The sequence below is a fragment of the Spodoptera frugiperda genome, chromosome 19 (genome assembly GCF_023101765.2).
Source record: "Spodoptera frugiperda isolate SF20-4 chromosome 19, AGI-APGP_CSIRO_Sfru_2.0, whole genome shotgun sequence".
In the NCBI taxonomy this organism is placed as follows: Eukaryota; Metazoa; Arthropoda; class Insecta; order Lepidoptera; family Noctuidae; genus Spodoptera; species Spodoptera frugiperda.
This window is the reverse complement of record NC_064230.1, coordinates 2,143,765-2,154,304: the sequence shown is the minus strand read 5'-3', so window position 1 is coordinate 2,154,304 and position 10,540 is coordinate 2,143,765. Positions and strand designations below refer to the sequence as shown.

The following is a 10,540-nucleotide window of genomic DNA, read 5'->3' as shown; positions in this document are numbered from 1 at the left end:
CAGTCAACTGATGGTAGCGGTGACTGTCCAGGCGACACACGTACTTAGGTATCGTCATGAGCTAATGTTCACATGTAAACAGCAGCTCATGTAAAGAGATTGTCCAGTCAACTGATGGTAGCGGTGACTGTCCAGGCGACACACGTACTTAGGTATTGTCATATAATTTAAATTGTTCTGTCCGTATAGTCTATTTTTGTACCCTTTAACAACCTAATTTTGTTCCCAAATAATTGACACGATTGCGAAAAAAATAAGCTTTGAAAATTATAGTGTACAATGACTTAGAGTTTAAGAGAAACTAAATTTATTTTTAAGCATCTAAATACAATATTTATATGACATTAAATAAAATTTATTAATTATTTCTTTGTCGTTTTTATTTCTCATTCCGTCATGCAATTAGTCACACTCTATCCCTCCTCCTCTATGCCTCCCACAGCCCTCCCACAATGACTATGTGGTGACACATGACAAGTGACAGATGACAGAAGTCGTACATAGACGATTGACGAACAAATCAACGGATGACGTCATAAATCCTACATCGCACATATGAAGTTTACATGCGAATAAACATAGAAAATCCCAACGAACAACAGTTGGGCAGAAAGCCCGCCAGGCATGATCACCTCGCCTGGTCGGAGGATCCTACTTTTCTTAGGGAACTTTACTCTCTGTTGCCTAGTTCGCGAGTTTGAAAGCGACCTTTGTAGCCAATGCTGTTTGTAGCTACATCAATAGCCTATAAGTGGCCACATTTGTCCAAAGGCCTCTTCTCACACGGAGAAGCATGGAGCATTAATCACCACGCTTGCTCAATGCGGGTTGGCAATTTCAAACTTATGATCAGAAATTATAAGTCCAGGTTTCCTCTTTACATTTTTCCTTCGCCGTTTGTCAGTGGTGTCTAAATAATCTTAGAAAGTACATATAACTTAGAAAAAGTCACATTGGTACCTGCTTTTGGTAGGTTTCGAACCCGCAACCTCATTTTTCATGGGATAGGTCGGTAAACGAGCAGACGTATCACCTGATGGTAAGCAACCGATGCCCTTCATAGACACCCGAAACACTAGAGGCGTTACAAGTGCGTTGCTGTTAGGAATTAGTTGATTGTTGGGATTGAGGTGTTTTTTTTTATATTTAATGGGACGACGTTTGGCCGCTATCTCGCCTGATGGTAAGTGATGATGCGGCCTACGGTGGAGCACGTCTGCCCATAAGCAACCTATTCACTCGGATTGGGCCTCTGGTAACCTCACCCGCAACGCAAACGTTTCACGTTGGTTTTCTGTGAGGCCGTGGTATCACTCCGGTCGAGCCGTCGCGTCCCAGCAGTGCCGAAGCATGGCTCTCCCTCTCCCACACTTAAATTTAAAATACTCATACATGACAAGCGGGCGTCTTAGACGGCTCTGAGCCGAAGTAAAACAGCTTGCGTTTTGTTTCGTTCTGTGAGTGAGGTTACCGGAGGCCCAATTCCCCCTTCTCAATCTTCCCAATCCCGGATTCCCGAACAACAACCCTTAAATTCCTAACCCCCAAAAAGCCGGCAGCGCACTTGTAACGCCTCTGGTGTTTCAAGTGTCCATGGGCGGCGGCGATTGCTTACAATCAGGTGGTACGTGTTTCATAAAAAAAGAACATAATTCTACTAAAAACCAACTTTATTTCTAAGCAACAGACAACGCTTTGGGAGCGGGATATATGCCTCTAGGTCCATTATACCAGAAATAGCCCAAATCATGTATCTCTGAGGCGTCCCAGTGGTATCGTTTAGGCATAAACTGTTCCAGTCTTCTTCGCTTCGAAGCACTATGTTTGCTATCTAACTTGTCAGTCCTTGAATAAAGCTTATTGCCCTGTAATAGTACATCGTTGTTGGTGAACCGTTTTCTATTCAAATCGTCTCCAGCTTCCCTTGACTGCATAGCGTTATTCCTATTCATTTTCCGCGGTTTATTACTCTTTTTCTTCTTTTTATTGACTTCTTTACTTACTTCCTCTGCGGCACTGTCTTCGCTGTTAGATTGAGAAGAGGCTGATCCATTTTTCGCGTGTTTAGATGACTGTCTCTGACTCTCTTTAGATTCTTCTATGCTTTTCGATTTTGATTCGTATAATTCTTCTTCTACCTCCCAACTTTCATCAGTCGATGAAGAGTTTTCTTCAGCTTCGCCTGAACCGCTACGTTCACCTGATCCGCTGTTTTCTTGAGACCCACTCGCTTCTTCAGACCCGCTTTCCTCCTCAGATCCGCTTCGGCTTTTCTCTTTTGAAGCACTCTCTTCACTCCCACTCTCTTTTGCTTGTGATTCAGATTGAGCTTCTACAGAACTTGAATTAGATTCGTCGCTTGCAGAAGTAGTTTGAGCAGCGAATTTTTTCTTGTTAAATATAGGTGGAGGTCTTTTCTTATCAATTTTGTCTTCTTCAAAATTCCTTTCTGTTTTCTCTACCTTAGGTTTTTTCTTAGATCTATTATTATCTACGATCCTAAACCGTTTCGAATGTCCAACAGGCATGCGTTTATGTTTCCATTCTAAATCAGCTTTCTTAGTAATCTTACTGAATTTCCTATAATCTTGATCGCATTTGCCATGTTTATCACATTTGAAATGGATAGGCGGTTCGGATAGTATCAGTAAATCTTTAACGTAATCACCATGGTCATTTTTATAAGCTTTAGTTGGTACAATGTCTTTTAAATTGATGTGTGACTGTACTGACTTATGGTTGGAGTTCCTCTTAGACAGAGATCTTGCATCATCTAGGTGGTATGTATGTCTTCCGTAGTGTAGAACAGCTTTCCTATTACCTCTAGTCCGTATTGGACGCGAGCTACTTGAACTTACATGGTGATTCGGCTTTGAGAGGTAAGATTTTAGATTTTTAATGTATAAAGGCTTGTCGTGGTTCCGTTTGCGGAGTATCAGAACTTCTCCGTCCGTTAGGTGTGCTGGAAAAGATAATTGGTTAAGTGTGGGAGCTATGTTTTGGTGTGATTGGGTCTGGTCGACCGGAGTGATACCACGGCCGAGCAGAAAACCGACTTGACACAACGCTATTACTATTTTTTTAAAGGGGGCAAAATCATTCAATTACTTCTCCCGCTTTGGCTGGGGTGAGAGAGAGTGTTAGAGTCTTGCTGACTAAAAACCATCACGTTTCTACTCCTGCTTTGAGCCCCGGTAATCCTTTAGATTGTCCACAGTTTCGGATCTTAAAGAGTAGCGTGCCCTGTACCCTTAGTACGAGTTCGCTTTACTTTTAAAGTAATCCAAATGATAGCACGTTCGGCGCTCCGATTGGTTGGTTTATCAAGCCGGCCGTTTTAGAATTAGACCGTTTCGATGTTCTCGTTTCGATTACTTTAACACATTGAATGCCGTGGTGGTCACCGGTGACCGACGTTAGCGGAGGATTTGCCTTCAACAGTTTTCTATTGGCAGTCAAAGACTTAAACGTAAAGCAAACTCGTGCTTTCATTACGACAACTATTATTGGTGGTAATGAAGTTTGCTGGGACATTCCTATAAAAAAATATATTTAAACCAGCTTTCTTAAAAAATATACTTACCGAACAAAACAACAAAAAATAAATAATATAAAAACCATAAATCGTTGTGACGCATTATTTTAACGTTTTCTTTTACGAATAAACCATTATATCATAATATATTGTTTCCTAAAGGAACTCAACTCAATATTAAAACAAAACAAAAAACGATACGGGTTTTAGATTAAAAAAAAGTGTAATTCTCAATGTCAATACATTATTGACTTGTGTTGAAAATTGATATCTGTCTACTGTCTATCTTATGTGATAATCAGAATATCATCAAAAGTGATTTTCACGGTGCAAAACATTATCATTTCAATGTACGTTTTAATTGAATTTTGCAATTGGTTCTTTAAATCCATGAAAACTGTAAATAATTGGTAGTTGATAGTCAATATGATCTGAAAGTAGGTAATATTTTTCTTTTTTACATTTGATGGGTCAACGTTTGGCCGCTATCTCGCCTGATGGTAAGTGATGATGCGGCCTACGATGGAGCACGTCTGCCCATAAGCAACCTATTCACTCGGGCTTTGAAGACACCCAGGTTATACCTATCAGGAAACACAGACTCTGGATAAGAATCCCACTCCCTAGTTCGCACATTCGATTGGTGTTGTTTCTAGTGTGAGAGAGCCATGCTTCGGCCCTGCTGGGCCGGCTCGACTGGAGTGATACCACGGCCGAGCAGAAAACCGACGTGAAACAAATGGCGTTGCGTTTCGTTGTGTGAGAAAAAAAAATTGCCATTTATTTTTAGAATGAGTAGGAAATAAAACACACATTAAAATGGGAAAGTTTATTACAAAAGCGAATACAAAAGTTTTCACAATAGTCTTACAATACAATACATACGTAATTTAAGATATAGTTACTAAGTTATATGACAATTTCATAGATTGTACCTTGTACCCTTAGTACGAGTTTACGTTTAACGAGATCGAAACGAGAGTCCGTTCGGCATTCTGATTGGTTGGTTCATTCGCGCCGGCCAATCAGAACGCCGAATGCGCTCTTGTTTCGATTTCATTAACACATTGAGAGAGAAGATTTGCCTCCAACAGTTTTTTTATTGGCAATCAAAGATTTGATGTAAAATAAACTCGTACTAAGAGAACTGTATTATAGAACAATACTCAAGCAGAGATGCTTTTGATGATACTTCTTAAGCATAATTAGAAAGAGTTGCACATATCTGTTGAATGTATTTACATCCCTTTTTAACTGTACTTGAGAAGATATTCTAGTATCGATCTATAATACGGGTCTTACGCCCGAATACACAAACGCTTTTCAATTTTAGGTCGTACTTAAATATCGTGCTATCTCAGTCATTTTATAAAGAATTGATAGTGACAGAACTACATTTGAGAGCGTCTTAAAATTGAGTAGCTTTTGAGTATCCGGGCTTTAGAATAGGAGTACCAAATTAAGGGCATCAAACTTAAAATGACATATGTATCGTGATACGTAGGTGGCGCTACTGTGTCGAAAGTAAATTGTGTTGATGACGCTATTTGGACCGTGACCGTGGGTGCAGTGCCGTTAAAAACCTACTAAACATAAACATAAAATAATAATCTACTAATGACAAAAAAAATACTATCTATGTTCTGGGTGATTTATATCCTAAATTGCAATAAGTAATGTAACTTAAGAGTCCCAGGGCCCCATGTTCACATTCCCTATGGGACCCGCGTCGGCTTTATCCGGCACTACGTGGTTGGAGAAAAAAAAACAAGGATTTAAATAACGTATACACATCTGTCAATCAAGAATTTTGCAACATAAACAAGAGCTGTCATGGATTTAAGTTGCGGCTACTAGATGGCGCTGAAGTTATGTTACATAACTAAATCGGCCACTAAATGGCGCTGAAGTCAAATGAAAATACTAAGCAGATTACCGAGGTTGACATTTATACTAAATATGTTTCAGCCGTCTTTTGAAGGTTTCCCCCGTCAAAAAAAAAAGGGAGGGGGGGGTCTCACAAATGTGACCAAGTGTGACAAGGACGGGGGAGGGGGTCAAAAATCATGAAATTCGTGTGACGTAATTTATGGATAGCCCCTAGTCGGTTCTTGATATTTTAAGTTTAATTCCGAAATAATTGGTACTGTTGTTTCTATATACTCCATGTTATCAATGACGTCTCTATGTTTTATGTAATAGAGTTCAAAATTCAATAAATAAAATGTAAATGGGATTGATACATGCCTTTCTAAACAAAATACAATGAAAGATAAAGACAATAGGTACTTATACACAAATATGGACTTAATATCTTACATTTTAAATATCAATTTCCATTGTATACAAAAATCAAGGATGGTTATAGACGTTTTGACATACAAAAACTAACTTTACAATATAAGAAATAAGGTATAATTTTCAATGTTCACTAACACAAGTTTTCTAGTTTTACAGTACATAAAGAAATCACATTTTTTGAGATCATTCATATAGGAAAGTATACATAACGCCTTTTTAACCCCAAAGGGGTAGGCAGAGGTGTACGTTATACAATTTAACACCCACTTTTCACCAGTTATTTTATGAGTCCCATTTTACAAAGGGGCATTATATTGGCAATTCCAGAATTTACTATTACTCATTGACAATCAAGACTCAATACCGTAACATCAGGTTTCTTCAGGAGGGTAACTTTGACCCAAAAATTTTAGACCCATGAAAAATGTATACACACATTATTCTGGATTCCTATTGGTTGTAGAATTTGGGTCAAAGAAACCCGATGTTACCGGTAATACTTTACCCGACTTGAGAATCAAACCTTTTGACCAGCAGTCACATTTATCTCGCAACTACTGAACCAATGAGACTCATAATTAAAAATCTAATTAAAATAATTAATAATAGACATTCTAACTAAAAATCACGGTTTACTCACGTACATTAATGGAGGAAAGCTTTACTAGAAAAGCCTACAGTAGGCTGCGCGACGTCGCCGTCTGCGCACGCTGCTCATGATGAAGAGTCCCTCTGTGACTCGAAACTAGTAGAGCTTTTCTCCATTAATGTACGCGTGAACCGTGATTTTTAGTTAATTTCGTGTCTCACGATAGTTATTATAAAAATTATGGACATTTTCTAAAATATATGGACAAATGAATAATATCATTATTATCAAATTATGTTAAACGATTAATGTCCGAATACTGAAATGCTACTCAATTTTAAGTTGTACTTAAACATCGTGCTATCTCTGTCATTTATAAAGAATTTGTAGGGACAGAACTATATTTGAGAGCGTCTTAAAATTGAGTGACGTTTGAGTATTTGACCATAACACACGCAACTGTTTGACGAGGCAACTCGACTAGTTTCTGCCTCGCTAGAGGTCCATAGTTAATGCAAAACGAAATTAGTTGAGTTACCTCATAAAACAGTTACGTGAGTAAACCGTATAACATAAATAATTACATTTTAATTTTTACACCTAAAGTATTATTAAATACCTAACTGTAATATGGACTTTTAACTTGACAAAATGAACAAATAACGTCACTTCATTACGGCACGTAATGCCGCTATACAATGTACACCCACTTTTCACCATTTGTGTTATAAGTCCCATGTATGTAGGGGGTGGGTCTATTGCCATATACTGGGCACAATTCCAGACTCAAATTAGGATAAAATCACCAGTTTCGTAAAATATTAATCCCACCAAAAAAGAAATCAATGTGACATTTCCACCATCTTTGTTCAAACGTCAAATTAAAAGTCCTTTTTACAGACATGGCAACATTGATTGCACACCCAATTTTCCCCGCTAGCAACACCGTAAATACATCTACTGGTCGGATTAATACGACGTTCATCTACTTACTAGGAGACGTAATATTTTTGTAAAAGATTTTTTTTTAGTTATAGAAAAATAGAAAGCTACTTTACTTGTTGCTTTTTTAAATAGTACTTATTTTTTGGTCGAATACAATTTAGTTTTATCAATGATTGGGCTAATGTTTTTGTGCTAACAAGATGGTGGTAACATGAATAATAATGCCCTTTTTAAGGGGGGGGGGACGTTCAATACCTTCTCCCGCCTCGGGTGAGGAGAGAGGGAGTGTTAGACTCTTACCACCACACTCAGAGTTATTTAACACTTTAAACGCCACGGGGTCACAGGTGACCGACGTTATATATGCCTTCAACAGTTTTGTATTGGCAGTCAAAGACTTAATGATTACTTTACCCAGTCCTTAGCAATTGTTTTCTATACAAAATCTTTACTAAGGAATAGTTTAAGTAATCATTAGATGTCTCTGAGTGCGGAAATTACTGATTAAAAACCACCCCGTTCCTGCTCCTGCTTTTTGAGCCGGAGCCCCGGTAACCCGCTAAGTAGTGCGCAGCTCCGGATCAGAAATAATAATACTTGACTTGGGATTCAAGTCAATCAAGTTTTGAATTTAAAAATCTAGATATTCTGATAGAAAAATGTATTTTTACAATGATTTCTTTTCCATTTCAATATTCAAGATTCCGCTAAAAAACTTCACTAATCATGAAATTTAACTAATAACGCGAATTCCTGCGCGAGCGATCTAGAAGCGAACGCGAAGCGGTGCGATGACACGCGAATTCAACGCGATGCGGTGTGACGTGGCGACTATGTCCTTCGTACATGTGAATCGTTTCGTTTTGTTTCTGTTTCCGACATTATAAACAAACACGTGACGGCACCGCGTCCAGTTCGCGCGACAATATCAAGCTAATTGATCGCGGTTGGTGACGTAGGCCACGTCAATACATTTTGACAGTTTGTTGTTTTCGCGCCGCACGGCAACGCGTCTAGTTCGCTCCTGCAGGACATAGCGTTATAGTTCCATAGAAAAATTTTGGTAGAATCCCTTTATATTTGTTATAAAATGTAAAAAACTCTATTATTATTATTGATAGATGATTACCTAAACAAGTCATCTACAATAGGTACGTGTATTCCCTCCTAATTTTAATACGCGTAATCGCAGCGCCATCTAGTTACTGACACCGGCAACGTTTAACCTCTTTCATCATAAGATGATGAGATATTATATAAATTATACGTCTTTCTAATTCATCAGTTAGATTTAGAAAGAAATATAAGCTTTGTAATATTTATATAGTAAAAATTACCTATTTAAAAAAAATAGGACGTAAAGAGATGAAACCATGCTTTCTTTAATAGGGTAGATGACAAATTTTTATTTTAATGTCCGTCTTGTAGATTATTTTAAAACATTAGACACGTATTTTTTGTTTTCTTACGGAAACGAATACTTTCGAAGATATAACGATTTACAATGCCGCGTGACGTCGCTTCTAGGTACGTTTCATACACGAAACAACGTATTTGCCCCCATTCCTAAACTTTGATTCGTTTTATCTTAGTATTGTTATCTTATATGACAAAATAAAAAAGTACATGTCTAATATTTTTTCGTTACCTAACTGACGGACTAAATAGATTTTTAATTTTCATACCCCGTCATCATCCCTATTGTTTACTCGACGGCGATGCGATTTCATAAAACATTTTATTTTGATAAAATACATTGTTTTGACCAATGAAGTCAGATTTTTTATATTGGAAGTCTTTTCTTGTCTATATTATAAAATAAAGCCGGAAAATAAATAATTTTAATAGATACGTAGTTTACACGGCAAATATTATAACAAGCTAATCTTTATATTATAATAAATATTTGTATAATTAGGTAAATATATTTAGACTATTGATTATAAGAAGCATTTTTTTATAATTATTTTTTAATATTGATTCCATTATTCATAGATACCTTATTAGCTCGGGTAATTCGAAACAAATGATTGTCACTTGCCATTTGATTGTCCCTATTAATTGTTTTTTTATGAAAACGAGCAGAATCGATTGTACGCGATCAGCGCCACCTGTGGATACCCGCAACACCAGAGGAGTCACAGCTGCGTTGCCGGGATTTTAAAAAGGAATACACTCGTTCTTGGAGGTTTGAAAGTCGTATCGTTTCGGAAATACCGCCGCCGACAACTCATTCCACCGTTTTGCTGGGCGAGGCAGAATTTTCATCATAGTCCATAATTTGGAAAATGTAATCAATATTAAACAATAATTGGTAAATAAATTAAATATTCTGTGCGCGAATAACTTAGTGATATTTTGTTTAAGTATATGTATATTTAGTATATACAATATAAGTTTATTACTCCAGTCCGATCCGAAAAAAATGTGACTAGCGTGGAAATTATTTATTGTAAACTTAAAACTCATGTAGAGAAGGTTCAAAGTCCACTAGTGGACTGTTATTTGCTGTCTGTTGATAACATGAGATTAAAAATGACTACAGAAATATCTATAATATAAAAATAAGTCGGGTTTTCCTTCCTGACGCTATAACTCCAGAACGCACGAACCGATTTCCACAGTTTTGCATTCGTTGGAAAGGTCTCGGGCTCCGTGTGGTTTATAGCAGAAAATTTAGGAAAAATTACAAGAGAAAAGAAAAACAGGGAAAATCATTGGTGGTGAAACGGAGTTCGCCGGGTTTGCTAGTAATACTTATATATAAACGAGTACTGACGAGTTTATTTGTTTGTTTAAACACGCTTTTCTCTAGAACTATCGTTTCGATTTGAAAAATTATGTTTGCGTTGGATAGTCCATTTATCGAGGAAGGCTATATGTTATAAAACGTCGTGCTACGACCAATTGGCGCCGAACAGGACGTCAGTGCCGGCGTCAGGGGGGGCGTGATGGGGCGATGGTCCGGGGCCATGGTGGGGTGATGGCCCAGGGCGACAAATTCTGGGGGGCGCCGATGTCGCCGCCGATGGGATCCGCAAAAAACGAACACTTGATATTGCTTCCCTCAAGTGGGCGCCACAATATTTTCGCCCGGGGTATCAGTGGCCCCTACGCCGGCACTGCAGGACGTGTCAGTTAAGAAGTTATTTTTTAACACATTGAACGCC

The 10,540-nt window shown here is 37.9% G+C and overlaps 1 protein-coding gene across 1 annotated transcript; it reads right to left on the bottom strand.

Annotated features, from left to right (window-relative positions):
* Positions 1–1,652: 1,652 nt before the first annotated feature.
* LOC118281253 (uncharacterized) lies at positions 1,653–3,638 on the bottom strand. The gene is made up of 2 exons (XM_050700629.1): positions 3,635–3,638; positions 1,653–2,962 (listed from the first exon to the last, which is right to left on the bottom strand). Exons 1-2 carry the CDS (start codon positions 3,636–3,638, stop codon positions 1,677–1,679), a joined length of 1,290 nt encoding a protein of 429 aa, XP_050556586.1. The 3' UTR covers positions 1,653–1,676.
* Positions 3,639–10,540: the final 6,902 nt, after the last annotated feature.